The sequence below is a fragment of the Petaurus breviceps genome, unplaced genomic scaffold, assembly GCF_028583685.1.
Source record: "Petaurus breviceps papuanus isolate PSGF00001 unplaced genomic scaffold, PetGlider_PUasm1.0 90919, whole genome shotgun sequence".
Classification (NCBI taxonomy): domain Eukaryota; kingdom Metazoa; phylum Chordata; class Mammalia; order Diprotodontia; family Petauridae; genus Petaurus; species Petaurus breviceps.
The window spans coordinates 12,755,601-12,768,471 of NW_027187378.1; the positions used below are offsets into that span (position 1 = coordinate 12,755,601).

The 12,871-nt window shown below is 38.5% G+C and overlaps 1 protein-coding gene across 3 annotated transcripts in view; it reads left to right on the top strand.

The window, feature by feature from the left end:
* The window catches only part of SLC24A3 (solute carrier family 24 member 3), a 783,926-nt gene that overhangs the window by 756,070 nt on the left and 14,985 nt on the right, over positions 1-12,871 (top strand). For all 3 annotated transcript variants that reach the window (XM_069075482.1, XM_069075480.1, XM_069075481.1), the window contains exon 16: positions 12,127-12,192. In XM_069075482.1, coding sequence (XP_068931583.1) covers positions 12,127-12,192 — 66 coding nt within the window. The remainder of the gene's footprint in view (positions 1-12,126; positions 12,193-12,871) is intronic.

The window sequence follows — 12,871 nt, forward strand, 5'->3', positions numbered from 1 at the left end:
ACACACACACACACACACACACACACACACACACACACACACACACAAACTAGCTGTGTGACCTTGGGCAAGTCACTTAACCCCAATTGCCCTGCCTTCCCCCTCCAAAAAAGCAAAAAAAAAATTTTGAAGACAGTCATCATGTCACATGCATCCAACCTTCTCTTCTCCAGATCTTTCAACCAATCCTGCCATAGCATAATTCCACATTCCTTAGCTATACCTTGCCATCCTATAATGACACCAGTGGACTGCTTTTAACATTCTATGTGTGAATCATGTGATGCTTGGGGCATTTCAGAATAGGCACCCCAAGGCGGTTTGTGAGCTGCCTTCCTAAACCTACAAAAAGACAATCTGTCACTGTAATAAATACCTAGTTGTTGCTTTTCTGTTGCTTTAGTCATAGCTGACCCTTCCTAAACCAATTTAGGGTTTTCTTAGCAAAGATACTGGAGTGGTTCATCATTTCCTTCTCCAGATCATTTTACAGATGAGGAAACTGAGGCAAATGGAGTTAAGTTGCTTGCCTAGGGTTACACAACTAATAAGTGTCTGGTGCTGGATTTGAACTCAGGTCTTCCTGACTCCAGGCCAGTCATTGTATCCACTATATCACCTGGTTGCCCCTTTTGGCTTTATTTTAAACAACAAAACAAGTATCTCAAGAAGGAATGAAATATCTAATTTCCCCACCTCCTTCTGAAACTTATTAATAGCCTTCCCAATAGACTTCTCAGAACTGAACATTCATTGCTCCAGATTTGGTCTGACCAGTTCAGAGTTCTGCAGAGTTATCATCTCATCCACATTGCTATTACTTTGGCCCCAGGTCAGGAGCAGACCTAGTGTAAAAGGCACAAGTAACCAACTGCTAGAGGGCTCCACACACTACAGATGGAGACTGGTGGCCCAAAAGAGTGGAACCACAGCTGTCGGTCTTTTTCAATGCCCTAAATTCAGTTAGGTTATTACAGCTTCTTTCTAGCTATAGACAAATGTTTCATTCCCTTTTGGTGGGCATTCAGGTGGGAGAAAACATGCATATCCTACCTTCCATTTGTCCCCAAATTCTACCTTTGGGTGCCTTAAGTCACTCATCCATCAAAAGACTTCAAATAAGTTTTTTTAGTACAGGATTTCATGACTCTATTATTTCCAAAGGTTTACTTCTTTCAGATCTAGCATTGCTGTAGTAAGTGGAGTTTAGTTGTGTGTGTGTGTGTGTGTGTGTGTGTTTAAGATTTTGATAGTTGGCTAAAAAGTAATTGGAGATCATGATTAATCTTTCTCAAAAAAATTCATTATGATACTCCCTAGCTCAAAAACTCTTAATTACCTCCCTATTATCTAGAAGATAAAATCCAAACTCTTTACCCTAGCCTTCAGAGCCTTCCACAATATAGCCCTTATCTCTCATTTCCATTGGTCTAATCAAAATGACCTTTTCACTATTCTCTTAACTATTCCAACTCTGTGTCTTTTGCTTAGGCCATTCTCTCTGCCTAGAATGCCCCCCCTCACCTCTTCCCCACTTCTCCAAAGGGTACTGTGTCAGTCACCTAGAATTTATTTACCAGTTTGTATGGTTAGCTTTCTTTTCCTAAAGGGACATGTTTTCATATCATGTCTCCCCAACTATTTTATATAGTCTCTGAGGACAGAGAATCTTATCTTATAAACTTTTATGTTCCCAACACTGCCTAGCGTTATGCTTTGTACAACATCATGGTGTTCAATGGATAATTCTTTGTAATTGATTGTTAGTCTAGTTAAAACATACTGTCAGCCAGTGGTTTCCTATTTAACCAAGTATTAGCCTCATTTCTCTATGGAAATTATTGTTTCTGCTTACAGGGAAGGTTTTTTAACTGTGCCATGCAACTCTAATAGATTATCTGAATAGTATGCAGTGTTCAGATAAATGAAATCAAAATTTCTTGGTTAGCAGATTAAAGAATAAACAAAATGTCTTCAAGTCACCCACTTCCTTGTGCTACCTTTTTGAGCTTTCCAATGTTCATGTCATGATTTTAATTTCTGGTTTATTTTTTCCTTTTGTGCCCATGGGGAAACTGTGTTGAATACAAATCAGAGAGTGATTTGAACTAGATTACATCTTATTTCACTGCCAAATGTGAGCTCCTATGAGTCTGTGAAAATAAAGGAATAGCAGTGGTTTAAATTTTTTGTGTGCATGCAGCCTCAGAGTATTGGGGGGAAACAAAAGAGACACTGTAGGAGAATAAGTGATCCCAACCACTGCTGAGGCTGATGGTGTGAGGTGAAAACAGCCCTGACTTGAAAATCAGAAGGCCTACATTCTAATCCTGGCTCTGACACTAAAAAACCACCTGCTCTTGGAGTTCACACCCCTGGGCCTTAGTTACCTACAAAATGGGGGTGATTGGGGCGGTTAGGTGGCTCAGTGAATAGAGTGCAAGCCCTGGAGTCAGGAGGACCTGAGTTCAACTCCAGCCTCACACACTTGACATACTAGCTGTGTGACCTTGGGCAAGTCACTTAACCTCAACTTCCTTGCCTTCTCCCCTCCAAAAAAAAGTGTTTTAAAACTGGGGTGATGATTTCTGTAGTACCTGCCTCACAGGCTTTTGTGAAGATCAAATGAGATCATGCATATGGCCCACCTTATATATTAATTACCACATAAATATGATTAACATTTCTATAATTATTTCTGTTAATACATAAATACAAAATATAATATTGGTGTATTGGCTTGGGAATCCATAAATATTTTATATGTGTATGTGAATATATTAACTCCATATAGATATATGAGTATTTGTGCACACATATAATACATGTGTGTATATGTGTGTATTATATGTGTATGTGTTGGAGAGAAGAATCCGTAAATTCTAGGCCAGTGATCTTGACTTTGCTTCCTAGCAAAAATCCAGACAGTATTATGGTTAGTGAATGCTTGCGGGAAAAAAAAAACTGTGATTACAAATAACTAGCATTGTTTCATCAAGAACCCATCATGCCAGACTAACCATATTTCCTTTTTTTTTTTAACAAGATTACTATAGTGGTAGATGGGGAATGACATAATTTTCCTGTGATTTAGCAAAGCATTTAATAAAGTCTCTAAAGCTACTGCTGTTTGTTTTTTTAAAGATGGATAAGATATGGGGTTAGAGAATTACCCAGATAGGTGGATTTGAAGCTGTTTGAATGACTAGGTCCAAAGAGCAGTCATTAGTAGTTCAGTGTCAGCTTGGAAGGAGGCTTATAACAAGGTGCTGTGTGATTGGCTGACATTTTTATGAATGATAAAAGCATAGATGGCATGCTTATCAAATTTACAAATGACACCCAGCTGGGAGGGACATCTAACACACTGACAGACAAATTAGAATTAAAATAGATCTTGACAGGCTATAACTTTGGGCAAAATCTAATAAAATTAAATCTAATGGGGATAAATGTAAAGTTTTATATGAAGATTAAAAGAGTTAGCTAGATGACACAGTGGATAGAGTACTGAATCTGGAGTCAGGAAGTTCAAAGCCAACCCCAAATACTTACTAGCTGTGTGACTGTACTGAAGTCACTTGACCTCTTTGTCTCAGTGTACTCATCTATGAAATAAGAGTTTCTTTTGGTTTTTTGCTTTTATTTTTTTGGAGGAGGAAGGCAGGGCAATTGGGGTTAAGTGACTTGCCCAAGGTCACATGGCTAGTAAGTGTTAAGTGTCTGAGGCTGGATTTGAACTCAGGACCTCTTTACTCCAGGGGCCAGTGTTCTATTCACTGTGCCACCTAGCCACCCTCAAATAAGAGTTTTAATAGCACCTATGTTCCCCAAGGAATTGTGAAGATCAAATAAGATAATATTTGTAAAATGTTTCACAAATTTTAAAGCACTATATAAGTGTCAGCTAGCTATTAAAAAAAAAACTTCATGTGTACAAGATTGGAAAAAGCATAGCAAGACAGCAATATATTTGAAAGACTTAGGATATTTAGTGGACTGCAAATTCAATATGAATTTACAATTTGATATGGTAGCCAAAAAAGGTAATGCAAATTTGGGTTACATTAAGAGAGAGACAGAATCCATAAATAAGAACATGAGAGTTAAACAATATTTTGCCCACACATAGATTATTGTATTCAGTCCTAGTTGACCATATTTTAGGAAGATTATCAGAAAGCTTGAGAGTATCCAGAGAACTGCCAGGTTGATAAAGAATCTTTATTTAGCTCATGCTATTGTCGTGACTGAAAAACAACTCAGCAATAACAAAAGGAGGCCAAGCTGGTAGATAGCCTGGAGAAGAGAAAACAGGGGAAATAAGAGATCTGTCTTCCAGTATATTTGGAAGCTGGTATGCGGAAGAGGAACCAGACCCATTGTGTCTGGTCCACTAGGGCAGAGCTAGGAGCGTTGATTAGAAATCATAAAGAGGCTCACTCAGGCTTGTTAGAAGGAAAACCTTCCTTGCCAAGTTAAAATTGTCCCAGAGGTTCTCCTTCACCCAAGGTCATTGAGCAAAGGCTAGATAAAGACTCATTTGGGGTGTTAGAGTGGAGATTCTTTTTTTTTTAATGAGTTGGACTAGATGGCCTCTGATGTCCCTTCCAACTCTGAAATTCTGGTACCAGATGATTCTGGTATAGTAGGATGAGGACTAAACAAAATCTCTAGAGACCCAAGTTCATGTCTCTGTTCTATTATACAGTAAGTGAGCAAAAGTCATTCTTTGATCCTCTCCTTCTCATCTGTAAAATGAGGGGATGGGACTAAATGATCTCTGTGGGTGATTCTAGCTCGAGGATTTCACAAATACTGATGAACATCCCAAATCAACTATTTTCCTTCTGTAAAATGAGCATAAGAATAGTTATAACAGTGATCTGACAGGATTGTGGGGAGGAAAGGGTTTTGAAAACTGTAACGAGCTACATAAATAGGAATTATAACAAAAATTGTGATTTTAATCAGCGTCTCCTGAAACACTCCAATTTTAGGAAATGTCTATCTCCAGGGACCATTTGTCCAATATTGATTTGAAGATAGCCATTTTGTGTTTGGGGGATCTAGGTGGCTCAGTGAATAGAACACAGGGCTTAAAAGAAGAAAAATTCGTCTTCATGAGTTCAAATATGGCCTCAGATACTTACTAGTTCTGTAAAATGAACTGGAGAAGGAAATGGCAAACCACTCCAATATTTGTGCCAGGAAGCCCCCAAATGGGATCACAAAGAGTCAGATGTGATTGAAACAACTCAATAACAACAATCTTGTGTTTAGACTTATTCATTCATAACAGATTAGGTAACTGTATGTGCCGATTCAGCAAAGTCACTTCAGAAATCATCCCATGATTAAGTTGATATAATAAGAATAATTCAAATATATTCCCTTCATTCCTCTGTTTCCCAGTGATTTCAGCGAGACCAGTGTGTCTATAGTAGTTGTTGCAGTAGCTGGCCTCTGTAATTAGAGTCAAGAAGACCTGAATTCAAATTCTGCCCCAGATACTTAATAGCTGTGTGACCCTGGGCAAGTCACTTAACCTCTGTCTGCTTCAGTTTCCTTATTTATAACATGGGAATGGCAATAGCACCCATTTCACAGGGACTGTTAAAAAGGATCAGATGAGTTAACATGTGTAAAGTACTTTGCAGACCTTAAAAGGGCAATCAATATAAATGCTAGCTACTCTTAGTAGGAGAGTTATATCATTAGCAGTAGCAATAATAATAAATGCTAACTATTAGTAATAATCATCATCCATAGTAGTAGTAATAATAATGGCTAGCATTTCTACAGCACTTTAAGGTTCACAAAGTGCTTTACATGTTATCTCACTTGATCCTCATAACAACCCCTGTGAGATGGGTGCTATTATTATTCCCATTTTATAAAGGAGAAAACTGCGGCAGACAGAGATTAAAAGACTTGCCCAAGGTCACACAGCTAGTAAGTATCTGACACTGGATTTGAACTCAGGTCTGAATGATTCTACATCTAGCACTCTAGTTTAGTAAATATAGGTCCTTGAAGTTCCCTATAAGTTAATTCAACAACCATTTATTAAGTACCCTCTGTATTCCAGGCACTGTGCTAAGTGCTGGGGACAAAAAGACAACAAACAGTCCCTGACCTTAATGGCTTTTTATGTTCAATCAGAGGGAATAATGTATGCACATATAAGGAAATATCAAATATATAAGCAGTCAATATGAAGTAAGTCGACTTGTAGAGTAGGAGGGGGAATCAGAAAAGGCTTCATGTATTTCATTTTTGTCTTATATCCTCAGTCCTTATCATGGTGTCATGGACATACCAGGTTATTAACAAATATTTATTGATTAACTGACTAATCAAGATGGAATTGGAGCTCTGAAGAGAGCTAGGGATTCCAAGAAAATGAGGTCCCAGAAGGAATGCACTGCAGGGACAGGGGATCGGCAGCCTGTTCAAAAACACTGAACAGGAGATGGAAATCTACAAAAATATGCAGCAACAATCCACAGATTGTGGGTAGCTGAGAAACGGCCAAGCTTTACTCTCTTCTTTGGTGTCTCTATAACTAAATCCAAATCATGGAAACAAAATCATGAGTTTACTTCAAGTAACACACAAGACTGCTAGGGGCAGGTTATCTGCAGGAGGTTTGAATCAACTTCTTGCTGTTTGTTCCTTCTATAATGAACATATTCTTGAAAAGTAAAGTGTTTCCTTTCCTGAGACCTTCTTACACAGAACCTGCTAATAAATGAAATTTTTTTAATTGTTTATTAAAGTCTGACAACATCTGGATTCTTTCTGGTTTTTAAGACTGCTGTTAATGACACAAGGATTTCCATTAGGAATCTAAAGACACCAGGGATTGAAATGCCAGCACAGGAAATGTGTTTTTCCACCACACTTGGGTCAACAGTCAATATGCTAGTTGCAATGTGGCTTTTTTGAAGGATGATAACTCAAATGCAAACCCAAATTTAAATTTAAGCGCCACATACAAAGAACAGCAAGTCAGCCAGTTTGACTGGACTGAAGAATGCATAAAGGGCAAGTAATTTGCAAAGAGCCCAGAAAAGTGGGTTACAGCCAGCTTGCAAAGGAGTTTAAATGCCCCAAAGAGCAGGGTTATATTTGATTATATATGTGATAGGGAGCCACTGGGATCTTTTGAGCAAAGGAGTGACAAGGCCTGACAAGCCTGTGCTTTAAGAATATCACTTTTGCTGCTATGTTGAGAATAGATTGAAGAGGACAGAGAACTGAGGCAAGGAAATCAATTAGGCTATTATAATAGATTTAAATATGCCATCCAGCTCTTAGAAGAACTTTTCATATTTTCAACTAGGTCCCTCTGGGAAGACTAAATCGTTTTCCACATATCACCATGTACAGACTTAGGTCCATTTAATGGTTTCCTAATGAAATGTCTCTGCTGACGAAGAATACCTTTTTTGAAAAAAATGATCCAATTTTAAAGTGTAAACTTGTGTCTAAAATGAATGTTTCCTTAGGTATTCTGTATGCTGCATAATTTTCCAAAGGCAAAATAGGTTTCCCATTAGGACTTTACCTTAAGTAGAGAGTGATGAAGACTTAAACCCAAGCTTTTCTCAAAAGTTAGAATAGGTGGCAGTGATTGAGGCTGTGCCTACACAGGAACTTTGAATAGTGCTTTGCCTACCCTGCCTACTTTGTGTTTGTTACCAATTTTTGATATGCAAACTTATTACACCTGTACCTAATCTTAAGGGTCCTAGAACCAGATGCAAAGAGAACTGTTCATTTCCTTTTCCTGGATTCTAATGCTAAGAGGTCAGCCTCTCAGTCTCTAAGAGGGCAAGTTGAATGACCATCCATCAGGGATAGTATAGACAGTGTTCTTGGTTAGGCACAGGTTACACCAGATGGTCCTTTCCATACCAGAGATTCTCTGATTCTGAGCCTTTATTAATCTAGGAACTTATCTCCCAAAACAGCAAAATATAATAGGAAGAACTCTAGACTAAGAGTCAAGACATGGGCAATATTACACAGCGATGTGCTATATGGCAAGTTATTTCATTTCCCTGGGGCTCAGGCAGGCTATAAAATACATAAAATAAGGAATCTATGACCTATGATTGCTTTAGAGAACATGTTGCTTTTTCCAGATGTGGTGCTAATGGATGATTACAGTGCTGGCATAATTGGCTTTCTATTTGCAAGGGGTGTGATATATATAGATATATATTTACATACACATAGATATATATGAATATATATAATATACATAAATATTTGGATGTACATGTATATGCATACATATACATATATATAAATTATAGCAGGTGAAAGACACTATAGAAGACCTGAGTTGAAATGTGACATCAGATGCTTATTAGCTGTGTGACCCTGGGCAAATCATTTAACCTCTGTTTGCCTTAATCCACTGGAGAAGGAAAGGGCAAACCATTCTAGTATCTTTGCCAAGAAAACCCTATGGACAGTATGGGACACGGGGTTACAACGAGTCAGACACAACTGAACAGCTGACCAACAACCACAAGTGACTCCAAGAATTACAAATTCAAATTCAGGCCACTGGGATCCTGTTGTGGCCTGGCTAAATCGATTATTTTGGCCCAACAAGCATTGTTTTGGGCTCCAGCCATGTGTAAGCACCTTCACTGAGAGCTGAGGAGAATGAACAAGGTAGGCCCAGTCTCTCTAGAAACTCACAACCTCAAGCATGGATAAGACGTCTTCATTTCTCTCAATGGTAGAGTTAGAGACCAAACGTTTTCTGCTTTGCTTTGGGTTATCATCCTTCAGAAAAGCCTCATTGCAACCAACACACTGGCTGCCTGTGCTGGCATTTCAGTCCCTGGTGCCTTTAGCCAGATTCCAAATGGAAATCCTTGTGTCATTAATAGCAGTCTTAAAAACCAGAAGGAATCCAGCTGTTGGAAAACAGCAGATATTGCCAGAGCTGCACCAGCTAACCTCAGGACTTTCTTCATCCTCTGTCTGTTTATGGTTAAAGACCAATGTTCATATTATAAACTGTAGAATCTCTGTGAGTCTCACTGAGTAATTAAGATTGGGATATTGGTCCACCCGGTTTTGGAAAGGGACTGTTCTTTTCTCAGACACCAGCTTTAACAGCATCAGGAGATCCATTTAACTCTTTGAAGGAGGTGGGTGGTACAGGGGAGAGAGAGCATCAGGCTGGGAATCATGAGATCTGGGTCCTATTCTCCCTGCCATCAAACAGCTGTGTGACCTTGAACAAGTCACTTTAGTCATTTTCCCTCTCTAGGTTCTGTTTCCTCAATGTGAAATGAGATAATTGTAGTAAATGGCCTCTAAGGTCCCTTTCAGCTCCAAATTCTATTCCTCTAACTGAGAACTAAGTCAAACTTTAGAATGAAAAGATGCCTATTAAAATAATCTTTTGCCCCATTCAGAATGGACTACTTATGAATTCAAATGAAATATTTCCACTGATTAATTATCATGAAGTATAAATGATAGTAAAATATCTGATGGTTTAGGGAGGAGCCTGAAATGTACTCCCTCCTCTTCTCTTCATCATAAGAGGCAGCTCTTAGAACGCCCAATTTTCTTCAAAACTTCAACTTAAATGCCTCCATCTATACAGGGCCTTTCCTGATCACCCTATCCGTCATTGCCTTCCCACAAAAATGTTAAGAACATTTTATTTTTGAATAATATTTTTGAATTTTGAATAATAATTTTGAAAGCACTTTGAGATCAGGGATTATTTCATTTTTGACTTTGTAGCCCCAGAACTTAAAAAGTCTGGCAAATAGTATGATAGAATATGCTTAATCAATTCTTCTTGATTGAGAAAAATATATATTTCTTAAGGAAAGAGAGCAATGGTTTGTGTATTTGCTGCCAAAGCTTTCCTTTGCACAAGCAGGCCCATTTCCAGAACGTACTCCTTCCTCAACTTCCTCCCTTAGAAACCCCAGCTCCCTCAAACCCTTGATCTTGCCATCACCCACAAATATTCCACATTCATATTCATGAACTCTGAAATTCCTTTATTATATTTATTCATAATGCATTAATAATTAATATACTTATGAATTGATATAAAATATTAATTGATAAATATGCTTCTTATAATATTTATTATTTAACTTCCTAACCTGTTGCCAATTCACTTCTCCTTCTGTTACAACTCCAAACCCCATTCTTTATCCTCGTTGCAACCTCTGATCCCTTCACCCTCACTTCTTTCCCAGGCGATCACCCCTGCACTGATATTAAATCAATTCAATTCTACTACTGTCCACTTCTCTAGAAACCTTTGCCCCTTCATCCCATTGAACATCTTCCCTGGTCAAACCACAGCCTTAGATGACTCTCACTACTCCCTTGTCTTTGCTACGACTCACACGCTGCTGAACAAAGCTGGAGAAAATCTTAAAATCATGCTGCTTGGGTTCACGTCAAGATTACATCACATAATCTGAACTTGGCCCCCACTATGGCAAGACAATTCTTTTATACCTACCTCTATTCAGCTGTTAAATTGATCTTCCTAAAATACAGATCTAATCATATCACACCTCCTCCTCTATTCAGTAAACTCCAGTGGCTCCCTATTACCTCCAGAATCAAATATAAAATCCCTTGATTAACTTTTGAAGTCCTTCACAACCTGTCCCCTTCCTACTTTTTCAGTCTTCTTCCACATTACTCCTCTCCAAGTATTCAGCCATCCAATGACACTCACCTCCTTGCTCTTCTTCATACAAGACACTTCATTTCCAAAGTCCAGACATTTTCATTGGCTGAACTCTAAACCTGGAACACCCCCCCCCTTCCTCATCTCTGCCTCCTGGCTGGCCCTGGATTCCTTCAAGTCTCAGCTAAAGTCCCAGCTTCTGCAAGAAGTCTTTCCCAATCCGCTTTAACCTTAGTGCCTCCCTCTGTTGATTAGTCTTCAATTTATCCTGTATACATCTTGTTTGTAAGTACTTTGCATGTCATTCCTCTCCCTCTGCCACCATTGGATTTAGAGTTCTTTAAGAGTATGGAATGGATTTTTTAAATTATTTTTTTGGTCTTTCTTTGCACCCTCAGCACTTACTTAGCAGAGTGCCCAGTACACAACAGGTATAAAATTAATGCAAGCTGCATTGACCTGATCTAACTTGAAAGCATAGATCAGATCCTGCCTCCAACAGGAGGGATTTCCTTGGGCCCTCAGTGGTTAGTGCTTCTTCCCTCTTGAAATTACATCATATAATTTTCTATTTACTTACCTGTGTGCATATATCCCCTTGTAGAACATGAATCCTCTGAAAACAGAAATCGTTTCAATTTTACCCTTATATCTTTAGCACCCGGCATAGTGCCATGCAAAAAAAAACCCAACAAATTTCCAGGGGTGGAGGTAAGGTAGGGTTCAGACCTGTGATTCTACCAAGATGAAGAACTCCCATTCATGCAGATCTACAACTCATCTGTAACTTACCATCCTAAAACATTGCCTGGGGCACTAAGATATTGCTGGTGGTCACACACCTGCTAGGTGTCAGGAGGAAGGACTAAGACCTAAGTCTTCCTATTGCAAGGTCAGGTCCATCTCTACTATACCATTTCACCTTTTACGTCATAAGAACTTAACATTCATTGAGTTTTCTGAGGGTTAACCAAAAACACTGACTGTTGAAGATCTTTCTAAAATTGCTACTATACTGTCTTAGTAAATAGAACATTTGAATCTTTCTGTAATGATTGAATACCTTTTAGTTCTGTAGAGTTCATTTCTGAACATCAGTGAATATTGTACAAGCTATCAATAGACCGACACGTATTGATTGAGCATCTAATTTTGTGCCCAGGACTGTGCTAATAAGCACTCTAGGGAATATAGAAATCATTGTATAGAAAGCAGAAGAGAATTCTGCTTAAATCTTTTGATTAATTTTTCTTCTTGTCAAGGCTGCCTGCAGAAGGGTGTTGGGAGAGGTATAAAGACCATTTGCTTTTCTCTGATTTAGGAGGATTCTTACAGACAATGCTATTTAAAGTTGATGGTGTGCCAAGGAAAGGGAAAATGGCTTTTATAAAACCATGATTCAGTTCAAAATTCCTTCCTTACAGATTCGACTGAATAGCAGGGGACTGATTTACTCTGTCGGTCTGCTCTTGGCCTCGGTTTTTGTCACGGTATGTATACAACTTTCCAGTTAGTATTTTCATCTCTATGGACTGTTTCTCTTCATCTTCCCCTTGACCATTTCATGCCTATATTTGTTTGGATGCCTTCTGCTGAGAGCATTTTCCTTATGGTCTTGTGCTTCATGGTGACTCGGTGGAATCTTATTCAAGACCCAGCCAGTTTCCATTCTTTCCTGGAAGTAGGCCCTGGCAACACACTAACAATCTTTTATCCTTGCCTGAAATAAAGCCAGGCCACCTAGAGGGAAGTGGTCTTGTCTCCCGTCAGGCACATACAGCTTTATCAAGAAAATAGGAGTCACCCACTGAAATTTAAGATAGCACATTCCTATGTGTCTAGAAAGGTTGGGAGGTGGTCTTCTTCAGTTAGTAAAATATTCTGGTTAACTGAGAGCAATCATATATTGCACATACTAATGACCAATTCTTAAAGAATTAGAATGCAATTGATGTGCTTAACATATGTGCTAAAATGATACTGAAAATAATTCAACCTTCCTTTGAAGATTCAGAAAGTACTTCAGGCTATTGTAGGATCCTGGCATCAATACTATAAACTTCAATGGTTGGTACTATAAAGTTAGAAAGTTGTACCGTATCTTCACCAAGCCTGTAAAAGTTGGTATTTTTTAACCACATATAATAAACATTCAGCTCAAAAAAATAT